The sequence below is a fragment of the Neopelma chrysocephalum genome, unplaced genomic scaffold, assembly GCF_003984885.1.
Source record: "Neopelma chrysocephalum unplaced genomic scaffold, ASM398488v2 Primary Assembly neopelma1_133, whole genome shotgun sequence".
Lineage (NCBI taxonomy): Eukaryota > Metazoa > Chordata > Aves > Passeriformes > Pipridae > Neopelma > Neopelma chrysocephalum.
The window spans coordinates 458,400-480,516 of NW_020897795.1; the positions used below are offsets into that span (position 1 = coordinate 458,400).

At 39.2% G+C, this 22,117-nt stretch overlaps 1 protein-coding gene across 5 annotated transcripts in view; it reads left to right on the forward strand.

Annotated features, from left to right (window-relative positions):
* INPP4B (inositol polyphosphate-4-phosphatase type II B) overlaps positions 1 to 22,117 on the forward strand; it is a 312,873-nt gene that overhangs the window by 137,530 nt on the left and 153,226 nt on the right. For all 5 annotated transcript variants that reach the window (XM_027698885.1, XM_027698882.1, XM_027698884.1 and 2 more), the window contains 2 exons: positions 1,094 to 1,212; positions 3,103 to 3,219. In XM_027698885.1, coding sequence (XP_027554686.1) covers positions 1,094 to 1,212; positions 3,103 to 3,219 — 236 coding nt within the window. The remainder of the gene's footprint in view (positions 1 to 1,093; positions 1,213 to 3,102; positions 3,220 to 22,117) is intronic.

Below are 22,117 nucleotides of genomic sequence, written 5' to 3' on the forward strand. Positions count from 1 at the left end.
CTTTTAAAATGTTAAAGGTCACCCTCACTTGAGGAAGCCCCTGGTTGGCAGTGACTCCTAGAAAATATCCTCAGCTCTTTCTTGACAATTAGCCTCTCTGAAACTGCAAGCTATTCTTTGCTTCCCTCAGGCTTCGAAGATCCCAGCGTAGTTTGTTGCACTGTGGAAAGCACTGGGTAGATCCCACCACAGTGTTCACTGTTGCATATTCCTTAGTGAAGAATGGAAGGTGGGTGGGTTTTGCTTTAGAGCCAATGCATGCCCCATTACTCACATGTCCCTTCTGCAGAGCAGCTAATGGTGCATTTATTTCTTTCCTCCTTCTTTTTCTTTGGTGCTTTCATCCTTTCAGTTAGAAGGCACAAGGTGTGTTAGTCTGAAAAACGAACTCGGTCACCTGCCTGACTCTGAGCCCAGGATAAAAATGAATTATTAAACAAGAACTGAATTTCTCTATTAGGTAGAATGAGTTTTAATAATGATGCCATGTAGACAGAATACAATTATTCTCATTTACATGCCTGTCACTGACAAAAGAATTGGTTATTTTGCTGTCTGCTTTTAGGTATGTAGGTTTATACCCAATAACTAGTTTTGCTAAGAAGTTCATACCGTAGTAACAGACCGTATAAACTAACCCAATCACTGATAGCAATTAGCTGGTTTAGAATGTGTTTAAAATGGTTGTGTAAGTGCGAAAAGTGTCAGACAAGAGAGGATCAAGTTAGGCTGCTACGAGAGACTTTGTGGGCAAATTAAAGGAGTGCTTATGTAAAATGAACTACTATTGCAGCGTGTGTAAGTGTGTGCCTATGCGCGCGCACGTTCATATAGTGGAGCCCGTGAGCCTCTGGCAGGGAGCTTTGCAGAAGCTGCAAGTATTTTTAGTGGAAACGAGATCTCAGTTCAGTTTTGCAGCATGTGACTTCCTATTTCTGTAAGTTACTTCCAAGGGACTTCCTCTGTTAAATCGACTTGTCTCCAGAGATTTAATCTGGAGCCGGAGCATGGTCTGCTTTGTCCTGTGCCTGTGACAGCTTTTTTCCCAGAGATTTCTTTTGAGAATTTTGTTTTTATTTTGTACTGTCTCCAGCATGCAAGGATCTAGTGGCTGCTACCCGTGATCGGAAGCTGAATACGTTTATACAAGTCTCAGTGGTGCATCCAGCAGAGCACATTTTGACGAGGTATTCAAGCACTGAAATCGTGGAGGTGAGACTCTTTCTTATTCAATTAACGTGTTGATTAATGAATTGCTCATTTCTTCTTTAGAAAGTGAATGAGAAATAAAACAAGTTAGTGCATAGTCTTAGGTAGGGCAAGCACACTCTGGCAGTTAGTAAAGCATACCTAAGTGTTCCATAGTTCTTGGCATTTAACCAGGATAAACAGAAATTAACTTGGCTTTTCATGAAAGCTCTGTTGTTCCAAGTAGAGGCATGGAGAATATTCCAGTTCCCCAGACGTAGGTTTAGAATGAAACAGGGAATAGTTGCTCTCATAAAGGGACAATGCAATGCAAAGTAAAACTGAATTAAGAGTAGTAGGGAGTTTGTGAAGTATTTTTAAATTGCAGGAGAACATAGGTGTGTTGTGTGATCTGTTATCCAGTTTGTTTCTTGTTCTATTTTTTTCCATTAGAGAGTTGATGCTTTTGCAATTTGAAAAATACTAGCCTACTTCTATAACTTGGGAAAAGAATGTGTGTATGTAATGTCTGTGACTTTATATAAAATAATTAGCAACTTGCATCACATATTACAACAAAAAGCTGTCTGAGGCTGCTTTGCTAGTCCTCACATTGCCCTGTAAGCATCAGTGTCAGAAACAGCAAAAATGGTTCAGAGAAAATTAAGTGGGAGCAGGCAATGTAGGTGTAACTTGCTTAACTTACCAGAGAGACTCATTAAGAACAGGGAAGGCTTGTGGTAAACACACACATGCGATTTTGCCAAAGGCTTGTTTTAACTGTTAAATACAATGAGAATATTTCATGAGCTCTTTTGTGTGATTTACTTTCAACCAACTACTAATTAAATTATTATGCTTTCAGCCCTCAACCATCCTGAAACTGCTTAATTCAAATATCTTGTATCTGATCAGGATGCTTCATTGCAGACTGTCTGGAATGATGTCGTGCAGAAGATGGAATAGATATTTTTTTTTATTTTATACAAGTTGATTCATTTTCTAACACAATGTCCTAGATCTCAAAGCATTTCTGAATTTGTTTTGTCAAGGCTCTCATCTTTGTAGTTAAATTTTGGAGGAGAGGAAGGCAGGGGCACAGAAAGTTATTTTCTTTGAGATAAATTATCTTTATCATGCACAAGCCTTTTTTTTACTTAATAGAAAATTTAAGGATACGTAAGCCTCTGGTAATCTTTGGAAATTAAGTATAATTAAACATTAAGAAATTACAAACAACATTTTGTATGATTCATTTAATTGTATATCTGAAGCTATGATATAGTTACTTCTGTGTACAGCTTTTAAATATAAATCATAATGTTACAAAGCACAGGAAAGTTAATTTACTGCACTACTGCCTAAAGAGGGGTATTTTAATCCCTGTTCCACTAATCAATATCCTTAATGTAATACAGAGAGTCTCTGTAGCATTTATATGCACCTATTATTTGACTTAATGAAGATCACTCTATTTTGTATGTGCGTGCAAGTTATATCTTTAGTTCATTTAAATTAAGATGAAATTGCGGTACTTTCAGAAAGTGTCGTGGGAGTAAGAAAGGGTTTGGTTGTTACAGGTTGTGTTCCAGATACTGATATCTGCTGCTGAGCTGTTTAAAGACATGTTGCTAGGCTCTGTTTCAGCAACACTTAATATCTTTTCCAGTTAAAAACTTTCCAGAAAGTTGTTGTGGTTTTGTTTGGGTTTTGTTCATTTGTTTGTTTGTTTTTAAAATTTCCTGGCAAAGTTTTAAACTTGTCTGGTTTCCTGATTGATTGGGTAGCAACACTTTTCTGTTCCCATCTCTCTGCTGTAGACAACTGACATCTTTTGGGTTTCTGTACCTCCATACTGACATACTGCACATTGCACAGCTGTTACCTTACTGAATGTTTACTCATGTTACACAGGGTACAAGAGATCCACTGTTTTTGACTGGTGTGACATTCCCACCGGAATACCCCATCTATGAGGAGACTAAAATAAAACTGACCGTCTATGATGTCAAAGATAAATCTCAAGACACGGTAAGTGCTTTGCCTCCTTTCTTCTGCAAGTCTTACCGAGGAAGATTTTTCTTGCCATGTTGTTCTTTGGCTCTCTTTGGCAAGTTTGCAAATTGGGGAAATAGGTTGATGTAGAAATTGGTTTTGTTGTTCTTTTGTGCTGAAAATCTACTTTATCTTTTGTTGCTATATTAGAGAATAGAGAAAGAGAGCCATGCACTTAAGACAGACACTTTGCTATTGGCTTTTTAATTGGTTACGTGAATCAACACAGGTATTCTTGGCAAACAAAAATTGCTCTTATGTGCTTTTTGAGGGCAGAGAACATATGGAATAGACTGAGATAACACCACTGTAAATAATATTTCAGAAATAAAATTCTGATAATATTTTACTTATATGCCCAAACCAGAATGACAGTAGAGCCTGTAACCTGATGTTTGAGAGAGATAATCATATTTTATTTTAATCTCCTGTGTGGTGAGTGGCTTTTCTGTGACTGCTGCTATTATTGATTTGTAACAGCCCAAGCTCTACTATGTCACTGCTAAAGGTGAACCCTTTGGGGTGCTGGTGTTGTACATTTTTGGATACAGAGTCAGCTTTTTATTCTTGGAAAGTTACGCACTTGAGATGATATATGGAGGTCAGTGGCACTATTTGAATGATTTAACTGCCAAATACAGACCTTGAGTGCCACTTTATGTGCTCCAGGTGATCTAAGACAGGCTTACAGATCTAAATGTCGTCATAGGACCTACAGGAGAACTGTATTTTTCTTCTGTGGCATCTGGAGTCCAGCTGATAGTTTTCCCTTGGGCATCAAGAATGTCTTTTGACACCTGTATTTAATTAGCTGAATTGTTTTTTATGTATCTGTAATTGGCACCCAGTATGATTAAAGACTGTTCAAGCTTATGTCATGACTGTATATGTGTTCATTATCTATAAGAAGGAAATTAGAGGCATAATTTACAACTTGAGACTGTCTTTGAACTGTGTACGAAAGTGAAGTTCTATGTTTAAAGAACTCAAATTTTTTTGGAGGTAGAAAATAGTGGATATGTTTGTTTAAATTTTCAAGCTTTTTGAGCAAACAGGTTTGTTCTGTCTTCTCACTTTGCTTTTTCTGTTTAAGAATAACGGGAAAAGGGCATTACCGTGCATTTTCACAAGGTATTTGTTTTAGGTTTTGGTTATGGATTAGGCTACAGGGGCTTAAAATGGGGTCTGCTGTTTATTTAATGGAGTTGTCAGCTCTGAACAGCTAACAAGAATTGAGCGAATGGAGTTGGATTTTCTCCATTCCCTTCCAGTTTCATTGTGACTGACAGATGATGGAAAATAATACCATATCTGTAAGGGAAAAAAGTGGACTTTGTAGAGCTGTCCTTGTACTACTACTTTTCTAGTTGCAAGCTTGTTACAGAGGAGAAGATCTAGCTTAGAGAATGAATATAGTTTGATAAGCTTTTTGCAAGCCTGTAAGAACTTTTTATAATTGTTCCTTATGACTGTAGTACAGGACTAGAGTGTCTCCCAGAGAATTCCATTAACATAGCTCATAAGTCATGTGAGAGAATACCTTTCCCTTATGTCATAGCATTTATATCATTCCTATGTGAAACATTCTAGATCTACAGTTTATAACTACCTTTTTGTAGGGCAAATATTAATCCCATCTCTGGTTTATGTTCATTGAGTGTTTTACTATTCAGGCATTTTAAAGCTGCATGTAGGTATGAAAAAAATTAGATAAGCTCTAAGATTTAAATCAAGGTGGACTGCAGCATGTGTGAATGACCCCAGGCCATCCTGGTTGCAACTTCATTTGTGGCGATATTTGGACTTCTACTTACATCCTAGAATGTCAGTGACAATAAAACTAATAGCTTGACTTTCTTACCTATAATTGGAAGCTATTGCACTATCTATTAGTTTGGGTGACTTTTTTTGAGCCTGAATGTTTATATATATTCATAAAAGTCAAGTTGAATGAGCTATAGCTTGATACCCTTGCCAGCATAGCTGCAACTGGACAGACCTCAATGCTTGCTTCATGACCCAAGAGATGGGTTGTGTCCCTTTGGCGTTAACACTGCTCCAAGTGCTGTGGCTTCACTCTTCTGATTATCCAGGCTACAGTAAAGCTGACTTTCTTGTTCCTCAAAAGCCGCTGCCACAACTGATGGCTGCAAAATGTAGCCCTACCATTCCTCCAAACAGACAGATAAACTGCTTGGGGGTGGAGGGGAATCCAAGGTTATTAGGTATGCCCTGGTCTTCTGGGCTGCGCTTCCAGATCAATCACCAGCTCATGTAATTGAGCATTTAGGGCAGAAATAACCCTTGGATCTGACTGCAAAACATTTTGCAGAAATTGGGCAAAAAGCTACAGTAATAATTCCCTCAACGTCAGGGCTATACTACTGGTTACTTCCGTTAATAAGCTCAAAGCAGCTAATATCCCTTGTCACAAATAAATACTTTAACTTGTCTTATTTCTCTTGTAATAAAATGAAACTATAGGAAGTGAATTCTGTGCATTAATTAAACTCAGCAGGATTTTACTGCCACAAATAGAAGACTGTAGAGAAGGCGGGGAAAGGGCAGTGGGTACATCACAGGGTAAAGCATTTTTTTGTTTCTTGCCTAAACCAGGCTCTGTCTATACAAGAGAATTAGGTCTCATTTTCAAACCTGCTGGATTTTTGTTATAATACAAAAATAATTAAATATTGTTTGCTTTGTGCACACAGGTCAGAAATGCTGAAGTGAAGGGGGATGCTGACATGTTATTTATTGTGCTCTTTAAAAAAAGATTTTAATAGCCTTGCAATGCTGGTATTCCTGAACCAGAAAGTAGATAGTTAACTTCACTCTCGCCTGTCATTTAACTTACATTATGTAAGAAGTGTGGTTTAATTATATTGAAGTACTGTGCAGCTGGGATCACGTTCACCGTGCTTGACACACTGAATGTTCTGACTGCACTTTTCACTTTTTATGCATCTCTGTCTGATGTTCATCATAATTATGTCTTGGCTGTGTCAGGCTTTCTGTAATTGAGGTTTTTAATATAATGAAATAGATTATTTTTTTTGCTTGTTTGTTTTGACTAGTCCACCTAGTTGATCAAGGGAAGCCAGTTGAAGTAATGGTTTTGGATTTCAGTAAAGCTTTCAATACTGTCTCTCAAAGTATCCTTCTGGACAACACATGGCTGGATAAACACATCGTGTAGTGGGTGGGCAATTGCTCATGGGTTGAGCACAGTGGGTAATAGTGAATGGGGTAACATCTGACTGGTGATCTGTCACTCGTGGGGTTCCACAGGGCAATATTTTGGACTCTGTGCTTTTCAACATCTTCATAAATGACTTGGATGCAGGACTGGAAGGGACACTAAGCAAGTTTGCAGATGAGACAAAACTGGGAGGAGCTGTTGACTCCCTCAAATGAGGAAGGCCCTGCAGAGAGACCTCAACAAATTAGAGGGCTGGGCAATCACCAGCCATATGGAGTTCAACAGGGGAAAATGCCGAATTCTGCACCTAGGATGGGGCAGCCCTGGATGTATGGACAGACTGGAGAATTAGATCCTGGAAAGCAGTGCTGGGAAAGAGGGTATTGGTCACTGGCAAGTTGAATATGAGTCAGCAGTGCCCTGGCAGCCAGGAGGGCCAACCGTGTCCTGGGGGCAAAGCATCACCAGATGAGCGAGGGAGGGGATTGTCCTGCTCTGCTCTGCACTGGTGTGGCCTCACCTTGAATATTGTGGTACTTTTGGGTGCCACAATATAAGAAAGATATTAAGCTTATAGAGAGTGTCCAAAGGAGAGCCACAAGGATGGTGAAGGGCCTTGAGGGGAAGCCGTGTGAGGAGCGGCTGAGAGCACTTGGTCTGTTCATCCTGGAGAAGAGGAAACTGAGGGGAGACCTCACTGCAGTTACAACTTCCTTGTGAGGGGAAGAGAAGGGGCAGGCACTGATCTCTTCTCTGTGGTGACCAGGGACAGGACCTGAGGGAATGGCCTGAAGTTGTCAGGGGAGGTTTAGGTTGGATATTAGAAAGATTTTCTTCCCCCAGAGGGTGTTTGGGCACTGGAACAGGCTCCCCAGGAATTGGTCAGAGCTCCAAGCCTGACAGAGTTCAAGAAGTGTTTGGACGATGCTCTCAGGCACATGGTGTGATTTTTGGAGCTGTCTTGTGCAGAGCCAGGAGTTGGACTCGATGATCCTGATGGGTCCCTTCCAACTGAGCATATTCTGTGATTCTAAGTGATTGGTTACGGTAAGTTTTCATGTAAATAGAAACTTCTAATAAAGACTAGGCTATTCCTACTTTACTTTGATATAGTTAGAACAAAGAAGTTAGAGTGTTTATGAAATATAATTTAAATATATCCAGTGAAGCCATGCATACAAAACAGCGGGTAATGCCATATTATGAAAAATGTACAGTGACATCTGTTCCTACATCACAAAGATTTTCTTCTGATGTTGCCATGAGCAAATTTATGTTTAGCTGTCTTGAGCTACACAGTTTTTAAGATTTTAGATAGTTGGGTTTTGTCGTAATGCTGGGGCTGTGCCTGTTCTTTAAGTCATTGTCCAATAAGATCAGAATTATAGGCTCATAAGCTGTACAAATATTACCTCTGCACTACTTCTGCACAAGAGTACTGTTCTTATCTTTCTTATAGGCATGCAGGTTTTCCCAGTTTGGTCTAGCAAGTTTTAAAGCTGTGAAAATACTGCTTAGCACATGTCAGATAGCACTGCCACATAACAGATCCACAGCAAATAAAGAACTGATGAATTTGGGTTACATTAAGAGGAGGGAAATGCTAGTGACTAATTTGTGAGGCAGCAATCTTTGTTGTGTATTTAGAGTATATATGTGTGTGTCCTGCAGTAAGCGTTCTGAACTTCATGGAGTAGAGCACCGTGAGTATGTTTTTAAACAAGTACTGACCATGTAACTGTGGTGAGGCTTTTGTTTGCTTGTTTCCCAAGACTGGTTCTTTTGTTGCTGCATCTACATCTGATTTGTGTTTGTTTAATGCAGTTAGACCTACAGCTTAAATTCTTACTACACTGACTTTTCTGTCTGTAAAGCAGGTATGAAAATGTTTGCATCTTGTATGGTGGGATTGTGTTTGTTTTAATGCAGTAAGACCTTGAGGTAAATGCTGTTTTAATGTTCTGGTATGACATGCAGTGAGTTGTGCCTCCTCCTTTAGATCCACACTTGATAAGTTCTGGAAGCAGAGGACAGGAGCAACTTTCTGTACCTGGTGGCAACTTTCTTTATCTGGTCTGTGCATCACCCCTTCAAAAATAATCTCCTTTGGTTGGATATAATTACTGGAGTTCACACGTGATACTGAAGATACAAAAAACTACTCTAATGTTATCTCCCAAGGGCAAAGAGAAACTGAATGTGTACGAGATAGTTGAAATATTACACATTCAACAGGCTGGTCTTGCATTTGTTACTTCCCAAATTTAATCACTGAGAATAACATTAGATTAGTTCCATAATTTTAGGAGTAGTGGGAACAGAAGTTCAGTTTTGGATATGGAAACATATATTATGAAATGACAATTTTAGATTATTTAAATTACATGTCTTTCAACTGTTGAGGTTTGAATCTTCTATTAAACTTGCTCACTAGGAATGAAAATTTGCAAAAGGTTTTGCCTTGTGTGTCTTTTGATATTGCAAGTATCCCTGTTAAAATTGAATCCCACCAGGGTGAGTGGAAAGTGAAGCCTGTTCATCATGACAAGAGGCATTTTGAGATCAGTTGTGAAGCCAAATCTGAAGTGACAGCATTCCGCGTTCCCTCGTGGGCATCGATCTGTCACAACACCACCATGCAGTTTAGTGTGGTTTGCCATCCCTGCTGAAGAGACACACGGCTTGAATATTCTGAATATTAGGAGCACTCCAAAGCAGGGCGTGAAATGCATTAGCAGAGATAAATATGAAATCTTGCACATCACCTTCCTGCACTCTGCCTGTACAGGAGTGCACTTAAACCATTGCTCTTGTGAACACTAAAACTACTGAAGCTGTTTTTCTTCAAAAACTGATGTTGAAAGTTCTCTACTTTGTTTGAAGAAAAAGCCACTCAAGTCCTCCTTTTCAAAGTTCTGTTCACTGCCATCTCTGCAGGATTTGCAGAGAAATATTGCCTTAAATTAGAAACTCTTATTACCACATTCTTTTTAATAGAGCAGTACTGTACAGTTCTGCAGTCCTACCCACAGACATACTTGCAATAAAGCTTTAGATATTCATGATTCTCTCCAAAATCATCTATTTTTTTTTTCACAAATATATACCTGATGATAGATTCAGTTTTCTTTTTGCAACAAACTAGATATTCTTACTAAGCACGATTATTAGAGATCTTGAGGGAGAGGAATGTTTTTCATTCTGCCAGGCACATGCATGTGGAATTCACCTAAAGCACTACTGTCAGTGTTTCTCACTAATTTTTAAAAGTCCTGAATACTTAAAGGGAAAATCAAGCTGCTGACTTTCCTTTGGCTTATATTGAAATAAAACCTTTCTTTGAAGTGGCTGAGGGTACAGAAAGGTTTCATATATCTTAGTGTATCTGTAGGAGAATTGAGGATAAGTGTCAAGACCGAGAAAGTTACAGGTATAGACTTAAAGTCCATTTGTAGCCTTACTGCTCTTTGCGCCTTGCCCTTGAAAATTCAATGGGAGGATTTGGCTTTGCAAAAATCTTTCTCCCTTTGAAAGCATCCTACTTTTTCTCCTACCCTTTTATTAATTTTTTTCTCCTCAAGGAGAGGAGAGGCAAACTCCTCCCTATTGCTGTATCTTCAGGGAAAAATGTAACCTACTGTTCATTCATTTTCCATTTTCTTTTCCTTTTTTAACTACTCCAACAACCAAATGCTACTCCTGCCTCACATGAGGCAAAGGTTTGCTCCAAGAGGTGACATTTTGGAAAAGATTTGTAAAACTACTTAGTGCTGAGACTGATGGAATTCTGTAAAAGTTTAAAGGGCTGCCTTGAAAATTGCTTAGAAAGAGGGAACCAGATAGTAAATGATAACATTTTCCTGAAGATTTTATTTTAACCAGCTGTGGATTTCACCACTCTATCCCTCATTAGACCAACACAGAGCACATCAGTACAGTCAAACAAATCCAACGTGGCTATTGCACTGCCCTTTCATTTCTAATGATGATTTTAGTGTTCAAGGGGCATGTGCCTACTCTAGAAGGCTGCGATGTTTTCCTCTGAAATGTGTATCCTGCAATGAGTAGAGAAAGAACATGGCACAGTGTTTCTTTAGTCAGTGTGGAGCAAACTTGGCTGTCAAAACATGACCTCAAGTTGAAGGATATGCTTCTGTCCTTTCAGAAGGTTGATCTGCTTTCCTCCCCCCAGTGCCCTTGACCCTGACATCCCTTGCACAAGGCATTGAAGGAGCTGCTCCTCAGGAGAGATGGCTGGTACTGCCAGTAGGCTGAGTACTGCAGCCTTCATGAGCAGCCCAGGCACTGCAGGCATGGATTTTCTTAAACTAAATGCAGCAGCATGGAAATGTTTGAGTGACTTAAAGAATAAGCTTTGTTTGTTCTCATTGGCAATTTCGTATTTATGGTCAGGTGAGAATGATAAGCTCTTCCAGCTTAGGAGTCTGGGTACCCAAACAACTGGTCTTGCTAATAAACCCTGAGGTAAAAAAGGCATTAAGTACCTCAGTCTTTTCCTCATCCTTTGACATTCTGTGTGCTCCTGCGTCCAATAAAGGTGGAGATTCTCCTTAGCCCTCCTTTTGTTTTTATACATTAATCCTAATGTATTTATAGAAACATTTTTTAGTGTCTTCTGTGACAGAAGCCAGATGAAGTTCCAGCTGGGCTTTCTAATTTTCTCCCTGCATAACCTAATGGCATCCTTGTAGTCCTCCTGAGTTGCCTTCCCTTTCCTGCAAAGGTCACAAAATCTTTTCCTTACAGAGTTCCAGCCAAAGCTCTCTGTTCAGCCAGGCCAGTCTTCCCCACCAGTTCATCTTTTGGCACATGGGGATGGCCTGCTCCTGTGTCTTTACAATTTCCTTCTTGAAGAGTGTCCAGCTTTGCTGCACTCCTTTGCCCCTCAGGACTGACTCCTGAGGGACTCTGTTCACCAGGTTCCTAAACAGGCCAAAGTTTGCCCTCTGGAAGTCCAGCGTGGCAGTTCTACTGGCACCCCTTGGAAACTCTCATTACTTTGTGATCACTGTGCCCAAGGTGGCCTCCAACCATTGCATCACCCACCAATCCTTTTCTGTTCATAAGCAATAGGTGTAGTGAGGTGCCCTCCCTAGTTGGCTCACTCACCAGCTGTGTCAGGAATGCCTCTTCCACACGCTCCAGGAACCTCCTGGACTGTTTCCGCTCTGCTGGGTTGTATTTCCAGCAGATATCTGGTAAGTTGAAGAGAGCAAGAACTAGTGATAGTGGGACTTCTCCCAACTCCTTATAAAATATTTTTCTCCACCTCTTCATCCTGATTGGGTGGTCTGTCTGTCTTGTTGGACTTCCCTTTGATCCTTACCTGTAAACACTCAACCCTATTGTCTCCATCATTAAGCTCTAGACAATCAAAACCCTCCCTAAGACACAGGGCTACCCCACTACCTCTCCTTCCTTGCCTGTCCCTTCTGAAGGGTTTATAGCCATCCATTACACCACTGCAGTTGTGCAAATCACCCCACTATGTTTCCACGATGGCAACTGTGTTATAGTTTTCACACTGCACAAAGGCTTCCAGCTTCTCCTGTTGCAGATGCTGCCTGCACTGGTGTAGATGCACTTCAGCTCGGCTGTTGTTCCCAAAACCCTTCTGGGGGGAGAAGCCTGAATTCCTATCTGACTGTTCTCAGGTGCTTCCATGGATTCTAACACCTCAGAAACCCTTGAATCTTTGCTCTCACATGGATCTCCATCCCCTATCTCCACTAGATGACAGAACCTCAGGCTAACACACAGCCTCTCAGGCTTTTGCGTGCAGCCCTCAGGTTTATCTCCAGTGAGCCTGGTTTTACCCCTTTCCCTCTTCAAATCTAGTTTAAAGTTGTTTCAATGAGCCCTTCTAATTCCTGTGTGAAGGTTACTTTGCTAGCTAACTCTTCCTGTTGTAGATATTGATGTAAAATAGAAAGTACAGTATATTTAAAATCTAGTCCTTCAGTGGCAAAATTATTTCTGCATAATATTGAATATATTTAGGTGCAAAAGTTGAAAAGAAAAATATATGGAGCAGTGGCAAGTCTGCTTTTGCTTTTGTGTTATAAAAGCAAGCATTTAAAAGCAGGTTGGAGACAGCTTTTTCTTTTGAAGTTTTGGGGTGTGTGTTCTGTGAATTTGAAAACAGAGCAAATTCAACCTATTAGAACAGATTTTTCCCCCTCTACCATGCATCTCACAAAAGCGTCTTTTACAGTTATGGATATGTTTGTACCAGTCAATGTTTACATTTTGTACTTAAAAACTAAAGCTGAGCAAATAATTCTATTTAAAAATTACATAAGAAGCATGCTTTGAATGTAACATGAGACTATCTTCTTGAGCATATTTTTGCTAGAAGAGCATAGCAAATTGCTCTCAGAGTGAACTAGTTTAATGTTTTGTATTATGCTGTATTTTAAATATTTGATGAATAAACATGAAAGGCTTGTGTAATCATTTAGGATTTCCAATGCTGTTAGAAATGCATGTATCATTGAATTTTACAGTAATCAAAGCCTCTTTATGTAATCATTATGCTATATTTTACAGAAACAAATTCCCATGTGGCTGAAATTCTCCATGCTTGGCTTTCTTCATGCCAGAAATGAGGATTTTGTTTTGATCTGTTCTTTGTTTAGTCCTGTTTGCCACGATCACGAAGGGATGGCAAAAACTGTCTTCTCACATACGTTTTTTTATTTTGAGGATGTGTTTGCAGCTTTCGTAGTGATGGTGGAAAGCCAGAACAAAGGACGAACACAGTCTGTAGTGTGGTCAAAATTTAGTGCATTTAGTTCTCTCAAAATCTCAACATTATAACTGTGAATGAAGATTATTAACAGCAAAAATTGAGAACCCAAGGCTTCAGCGAAGAAAACATTGACCAGAATATCAGCTGCCTTGGAGTCTTCTGGCACTTTGTGGTGTCTGAGGGACATTCCCTTTCACTGAGGAGTAAATTGACTTCCCTCACCTTTAATTTATTACTTATTGATGAGATCATTGATTACAACTAAGGACTCACTGACACAGTGACATGTTTCTAGTTAGTCTTTTTGGTGTTTTTTGTGGTTTTTTTTTTCAGCATTCTTCAGTGTTAAGAATTTGGTTAGGTTCCCCTCTCCCCCGCCCAATTCTTTTTATCACAGTCATGGTATTTTTAAAGCAAGAATAGTTGAAGACTTTTATAGTACAATGCAGCTGTTGATGTTTATTCTCGCAGTCTTATTATCCTTAAATTCTTTGCCATATATGCAGTCTCAGTAATGTGAAATGAATAACCTGCAAGTCACAATTATCCAAAGCACTTTAATAAAATTTCTTTTTTCTTTTCTTTTTTTTTCTTTTTTTCCCTCCAATTCAGAGTAGGGAACAGTATGACTTTCTGTTTTACTGGGTTTTCCTAACCCAGCTTTCCCTGCAGGCTTCAGCACATTGCAGTAAGGCACAGCATTTAAAGCTTCATTGTAATGCTTCATAGAGCTAAGAAGGTAACTTAGTTTGGAGCAAAAAACAAAGATAACAATTAGCAAAGACTGTTCTGTCACTTTTGAATGTAAAACGTATACACCTGAGCCATCTTCAAGTGAAATTCAGAGGGCTCTCACTGAAGAGAAATGCGTTTTGTCTACAAGTTGACAAGCAGACATGTTGTCCTACATATCAGGAATAGTAAAGGAATAGTACATTTGCACCACTTGCAGTGTATGTATTCTTGTGAGATGAGAAAAAAATTTTTGAGTGTGTATTGCATTGCTCTGACTTGACAATCATTTCTGGTAGAGACTGAAGCCACCTTAATTTGCGTCTCACTGTTACATATGGTTGTCTACGTTGCTCAGGTTTTTGGTTCTAAAGTAAGACTGTGGGCATTTGTCATTGTATTGTTAGAAAAAAAGAAAAAAATCACTGGATCTCTGAGTAAGAGCAGAGTGTACTACTATGTCTCATCTGAAACTATTGTCACAAAATTGTGCAAGGATTACTATCTTGCAAGTTTATGTCTTTACTACTTCCACCAAAATCTGGAAGCAGTAACAGAGGCAGCATCAGATCACAGCTCCTTTATTTTATTTTCCCTGTTTTACTCTTCAGCAATTTTACTGGGTATATTAGAAGTCACGAAGAGTACTTTTTTTGTGTATGCATTGAGAGATAAAAGCTAATTCCTTAAATTGCAACAGCATCTGCACCGTGAGCAGTTGTGTGTAGATACATTTCATCTTAAAATGCAGATTTGTAAATTTGGGGTTGGAGAAAATAATTTGTCTGCTGAGATTCCTTCAGACAGGATTGTTTGCTTCCTAACAGAAAATCTGTGTCATGAGGGACAATTGTGATTTATTTCCTCTGGAAGGCAGCAGTTAGTATGTCTTTGAGATGCTTGGATGGCTTGGATTTTGACACACAGCTGCCTTAGTGAAATCGAGCATGGAGGTCCTTGATTTGTTACAGCTATAGATTCTCACTGCCTCTGTTCCTGGGGAATAACTTGGCAGCTTTTCAAAAAGAAGTAATTGCAAGGCTCTTGCTCAAGGAATTATCTCTGAATGTGGAAGCTCTGGACAGTTACTGCCCAATTATTGCTACCCTGTTCTGAAATAACATCACCCCTGTGACAAGGAAGTTTCTGAATAATTAACTGTGCCCAAATGGCTTTCGGGCTTGGGTATGACAGAAGAAAGACTGTCCTTGAAGTATAAATTAAAGTGTACATACCTACACACCATTTCACTGAGAGACTTCCTAAGAGACTTCTTCTGTGTATACACAATACTGTGTGAGATGTGTGTCCGGAGTTTCATTGCCTGTTAAGACAACCTTGACATCATCACTTAGCAATCCTCTCCTGGTGGATAAATCTGTCTGGATTTAAAATTAGCTCTAGTACAGAGTATTTGGTAGTAGTGCAGAGGTGGATTCCTTTCCTCTGCTCCTTTCTTAGTGTTCCTCAGGTAGTAAGTAGCTCATTGGCCCTGAGAACAGGCTCACATAGGAAGGACCCGAGGGCCTAAAGTTTTCATATTTGTTTTTAGACATAGGAAACATCATAATCAGCAGTACATTCAGTACAAAGAAGACAAAATGCCTATTGACTCCATTTGCATTAAAGTCCACAGGAATAGAATACTGGCATTTTCAGCATCTAAAATACTGTCTCACATAACCCATCAGCCATCTATTGAAGGAGCTGGAGAGGCAGTAACAAGAAATAAAGGGACGATATGTTGTTTGAAAAGGCAAAGTATTATTTGCCTTTAGTTTTGCTTTGTTTCCTCCCCTTCTCCTGCCAGTTCAGTTTTATTCCAGATTTGCAGTTTGGTTTGCTGTTAGATGTACAGCCTGTTTTGTATGCTCAAGATGGACCATGCTCAGTTTCTGAAACTCTTAGATGAAGCTGTTTCTAGAGCTACCTGAATTTTGTTTTCACTTTTAGTTAAGACAAACTGGGTGTATCCATTGAAATGCTATTGAGTATGAGTCCTTTACACAGGAAAAACTGGAAATGCAGGTTTTTAGACAAAGTAGTTCATCCATCTTATGGTCTGGACACTTAGCTCAAGTAGTGTAAGATGTTCTGGATTGTCAATCTCTTCTTTAAGAGAAATCATCAAGAAATTTGTATTTACTATATTTGCATCCGCGATACAGTTGTAATGAATCTTATGAGACCCTACAGCTAAGACATTTCTTTTGATTAGGTTTAATTATTGGTGCCTTCAAATTATTACAAATGGAAGGGACAATAAATTATTTGCTTCTTTAGTGAGTAGCTGTTGTCTGTGGCAGTTTGTTGAGATGCTGTGAGTTAACCTGCACAGCGTCACACCTCACATGCAATTTAAATGAAAGTGGTTGGTTCTGACTCTGGGAATTCAGCACTGTAGGCCCTGGCTGCTTTGGACAAGGTGTTTTGTATCCTGACTGCTCGGCACTTTCCATAACTGAGATTGAAATCAGATGCAACAAGCACTTTATATAGCGATGGTAGCTTGTTTAGTATGGTCTAGGGACTGGGGAAAACTTTTACGTTTGAAACAAATTGCAGAGTTTTATTAGGGATAAAAAACAAAGCTTTATTTTATAAGGAAAAGTAAACAGGTATTTTCAGGTGGTTGTAACATTTACTATGACTTCTAGTTGAGAGATGATAAAAGTAAATGCATGTGGTATGAGAATATGTAGATGTTTTCCTTTACCTTTTTCCCCACCAAATGACCAGAGCATGAAAATTTGACCTGGAATTAAGCAAACTTTATGCTGTAAATGAGTTTCTAAGGCAACCTCTGGACTATGGAGCAGATATGCTTTGCTGTAACATTCTGTAGTCCTTCTCCACTGATATCCAGCCCTGGAAACCTGGGAAGAGGGATGTGGTGAGTGTCTGGCCAACATCCCAACACAAAGTGCATAGTGGGAGGGAGATGCTAGGAAGAATCTCGGGGGTCTGAGGCACAGAAGGTTAAGTGATGGTATTAGTGTCATTTTCTTCTACAGTTGCCAATATTGTAACACTGGGTACAATAAATTGGTTGGGGTTTTTCTGTGTGTGATGTTGAGTATTAAAGTTGAGAGTCGGGAAGCAAATTCAGTTTGAGCCTCTATGAACACGGAACTTAGAGCATTAGTAGCTAAGGAAAATGTAAGTGAAGTGTATGTTTCATTTCCCTTGATAAATACAACAACTATATACTGGTAGTACTAGCTAGTGCAATATAATGAGTTTTGCCAGTGTATTTCTTACTGTCTTTTAAAAATAACATATTCAGAGAATATTGAATTGTGTATAGTTTGCCTACCCACACCAAAAAAGTAATCTCCAGTAACTTTATTTCATATTATTTGTGGTTTTTCACTTATATGATGTATTCATGGCTCATTCAGATTTGGTCCTGCAAACCATGAGAAAAAGCCCATCATACTTTATTAAGGCCACTTAACTTTTAAATGAAATATTTAAGTTGCCTTTTTCAAAGAGGGAAACATTGTAATTACTATTGAATTAATGTAATAATTAATTACATTAACCAATTACATTAGTTATTTTAAGCAGATAAACACTTTCTCTCAAATTAGCCTGTGCTGTTGCTGTAAGGCCATTCACCTCTGATGACACCTCACCTTCTTACGAATACAGTGGTTTAGAGGGAACATTTGGTTTTGGCTCAAATATCTAAAATGCATTCATTTTCTTTCATGAAATTTAACCTGTTTTAAAAGGTGATATCAGACAAAGCAACCTTTAAATGTTTGGGATAAAAAGTCCAAGAATGTTCACCTGGTATATTTGATTTCTCTTGGAGGGGGGTTGGGTTTGGTTTGGTTTGACTGGGGGATGATTTTAGGGGGAAAAGGGACTGTTTCTAGTAAGATCCTTGGCCTGATGGTACTTTAAACTTGCCAGGTCTAGATGACTGGGTGAGGCAAAGTTTCCACGTGGCATAATTCCTGCAGTCTGAGCTGCCAAGGAGTTTGCGGGCGGGGTGCTGTTTGCAACCTGGAATATAGGTTAGGATCTGAGCAATGATAGCATTTGCACGAGACAAGGCTGAAATTCTGAAAGGTGCATGTATTTACATGAAGGTTTTTATGTTTGTTTTTAGAAGGCGACTTAAGGTGTTCCTTTTTGATCTCTTACTCCTTCTGCTGGTTTTCAGATCACCAAAATCACATACCAGTGATTTATTTTCTAAGCTAGATGAAAAGATTGGAGTTTGTCCCCCAGAGCAGTTTAGTGCTGTTTAGTGCTCTGACTTTTTCCCGTGTGTTGTTTCTAGAGTCAATATTAACAAAACCCTACGGAAGACAAAAGTGCTCTGTACTGGAAGTGTGAATAGCATTGGAGGTCTACTCCGTGTGAATAGAGCAGCTCCTGTATGTGCAGGAGGAACTTGTAGACATGTATTTACAGTCATGGAGTCTTTGAGAAAAGGTGCTACCTTTTGAGGTATAGTTTCTTTAGGATATTTAAAGAAAAAAGCTGGAATGTAGGCTACTGTGTCAGGTACCTTTGTTTACTTATTTATGGTTGTTTTCTATCTCTAAACCTTATTCTCCTTTTAACCACTAACCGAGTTAACTGTCTCTCCTTAACTCTTTCATTTTTAGGGAGGAAAGCTGAAGAGGTAGGGCTTGTATTGTTACATTTGGTTAGCTTCAGATCCAGAGCTGGAATTTTACCAATCCTTTTCTCTGATGTTTGTATCTGAAAGTGGAGGTGATGTGTGACTGCAGTATTACTCTGGTGGTATCACTTCAAAACCAGAGTTGTTTACAGCATGTGTGCTCCTGCTTCTCTCTTCTGGGGTTCTGTAAAAGTTACTATATTCACAGTATTTTGATACTTAATAGTAACTTTCAGCAATTTATTCACTGGAAAATGTTTGCGCAGAGAACGACAGTGACTGCCCCGTTAGTCTGAAGAAATCCGCATGCATAGCTTGCTATTTTTGGAATAAAAACCTCATGGCAACAGATTTTAATGCTGAAGATATAACTGCATGTTAGTTATCTGTAGTTGTGGTTGTTCTTGTGTCGTTGTGTCTTGTGTGTAGCACCACTGCAGAGTTTTGCCAAGTGTGCAGTCTCTGTATGTGCCTCTTGATAGCAAGATTTCTGCACTCACTTCTGTGCAAATCCTTACTGATAATGTGTAGGCTGGAAGACAATGAAATGTCTTTGGAATAAGCTGGAGGATGCTGAGCCCATGACCTGCATGGCCCTTCAGCTGCTGCCCTCATTGCTTTTAATAGTGAAGTTCTAACTCAAAGTGTTGGGGCTACACAGAAATTACTCAGTGGCAGAGGGACCTGGAGTAAAGGCCACAGTGCCTTTCCCTTCATGTTTGATGTGTTTGGATAGCTTCAGAGCTTGGACAAGCCTGTCTGCAGTATGGGTTGGTGTGCTCATACCGTGGAAGGCAGGTGAATCCATTAGAATTTCTATCAAAGAGACCTAGCCACATCTGTACGCATATCAGTAAATTGGATTTATGTGCAGTGCTTGTTATTTTTAGGAAAACTCCCAGAAGAATTTTGCAGACTGAGACACTGCCTTTGGTATGCTGTCAGACCTGCAGCAGAAGGTGTATCTGCACAGCAGTGTTGTGCCAGGGAAACAGACTCTCTTGTCATGTATGATGTCATTTCTGTAGGGAAAGAGAGACCTAAAATTAAGTTAAATGTGCTCGTTACTGGAGTTAACAACTGTTTGACTAAGAGGCGTCAACACTACACACTGCTTGAAGATAAGAGCTGAAGTCATACCTCACTGAAAGTACTGGGAGGCTTTAGACAGCCAGGTATAGCCTGAACCAAAAAGATGTCTGGAACGTGGCGATCCAAATCTCCATTTCAGGAGTAAATCCTCACAATGAACAAGGATGTACTGAAGTAAAATGCTAGAAGAATCAGCAATGGCATTCTGTTTAACTTAATTCTGCTGGCAGTCCTACAGACAATATTAATTGCAGAAGCTTTTATGACTGAAAATGACGTTAGTACAAGTTACGTTTCCTCCCCCAGAGCTGTTAGTATTTTTATAGTGTTTGAATTGAACTCTGAATGTAATAGAACTCTGAAAATTTTCCTAATGAAAATTTTCTTTACTGTAAATGCATGTGGAAATTTACCTAATTACGTCTCCAGAAACCATATTTGAATCCTGCGTTTTCAGAAATAACAGAGTTCTTAATCAGCCTGTCCTTTTTTGAATCAGAAAGGGAATTTGCTGAAAAAAGCAAAAAGAAAAATGAAGAATGGATGCCTCACTGATCTTCATGGAAAAAGTTACATTTGCTTTGAACTCTTCGTATGCTCATGGTGCTTGCTGTTGGAGTTTCTGTCTTTCAGTTCCAGAAACTTGGAGAGTCAGTGAATCACACCTGTTTTGCACCTTCTGGTGCTGCAGGGGCCCCGTTTGACTAGTGCAGCTTCCATGGGGCAACCAGCACAGCCGGAAGCTGGTGGTGCAGAAGCAACAGCTCTGAAGGCTGGTCATAGGAGCTAAAAACTTCACGAAAGGATTTTAGTCAGCTTTATTTGGTCTGCTGGCAAATGTCTACGTTTCTGAAAAGTGCCTTAAAAATAACAGCTTCTTTTCAGTGGCTTTACAGTTCGTGACAGCCTCTGTTTCATGATCCTACCTTGTTTGTTTGTCTTTTAAAGCACAAGACAGGGTACCCTTGAACAAAAGAGAACTTTTTTGGCATAAATTTCATGGAATATTTTTTGTGTATTTGGCAGTTGCAAAGACTAAGAGAGTTGATTCTTATATAATTTTTATTCACCTTTAGACTTTAGAGTTATGTAATTTGAGACAGGCTCTGTTGCGTGTCACTATCTGTTACTTTTTGTCTTTTAGCATAGATCTAAGACATCAGGGCAAAGAAAAAAGAAAAAGGCAGTTTTTGTGATATGACAGTTATTCCCTTGACAGAGAATGCAACTAACCTACTTACACTGTAGATGTTGCTACTTATAAGCTGTAATAGTCATTGGGGAAATCAGCTTATATGCTGGACTGGAAAAAACCTGAAAGGTCTGGAATGGTAATGGATTGTCTGAGGTACTTTTTTAAGAATGAAAAATGAGTTTTTATTTTTTTTCTTCATGTTAGAACTTTCACTGTAGCTGAAGATTATGTTAAGGCTCATAGGTTGAATTGATAAAGGTATTCAGACTGGAGATCCTTATGCTCCTGAAGATGCCAGTGGGCTGCTCTATGGATTCTAATCAAGTTGGGCATCCAATTTTCTGGTTTTTAGCTATTTGAGGTAGTTTTAGTCCCATGTACCTACTTAGACACTTTTAAAGCTGCCTGAAGAAATCTACCAGCACCTTTTTCAGACTCCATGTACGTTTGAGAAGCGTTGCCCGAACTTCTCCAGGTTGGTGTCCTCTAGAGGATCTCTGTTGGAATACAAAAGTCAGCGGACCGACACAAAAGCTGCATGCCCCCCAAACTTTAAAGAGGAAGTACCTTTCCAAGAGTTAATTGATCAGGAGTCTGGAAGAAACACATTCCTGGCCTTCAGACCACTCCTTAGACCTGCTCCTAACAGTTGTCTTTGGTAGAAAACTGGACAGGTCTCTCCTAAAATCAGATGAGAAATAGGGGAAATATTGGCCTTACACAATGGTACGTGTTTGGCAGGTTTATAGACAATGAACAGCATGACATCAAGCTAAATTGTTTTCAGAAAAAAAGCTACCATAACTGCAATGAAGTGGTAATTTAGTAGAACAGACTGTTTCCACTGAAACATTTTGGACAGTGTTCCAAAATATTATTAGTGTGAGTTGCAGTTTCCATCATGTTTCTGTTGGGAAACTGAGTAGGTCTAGTCTCACTTGTTCTAAAATTCTGTTTACCTTTCTTTGTACTTGAACACACAGATGGTTACTATAATTTTGTCTTATATGGCTTGAGAGAAGTATATTGTTGAGTTTGGTTCTAATTTCACATTTAGAGATGACGTAATATCGTCTGTATTTTGAAAATGAAGTGTTCAGTTCAAAAGCTTTTTTTATTACTACACTATGTAAAATTTGTCTACTTATGCAGTGTTTGGTTTTGTATTCTGGAGGACATGTTGGTTAGTTCCCTGAGTTAAAACTTAAATTTTAAAATCTTAAAATTGAAGTAGAACTG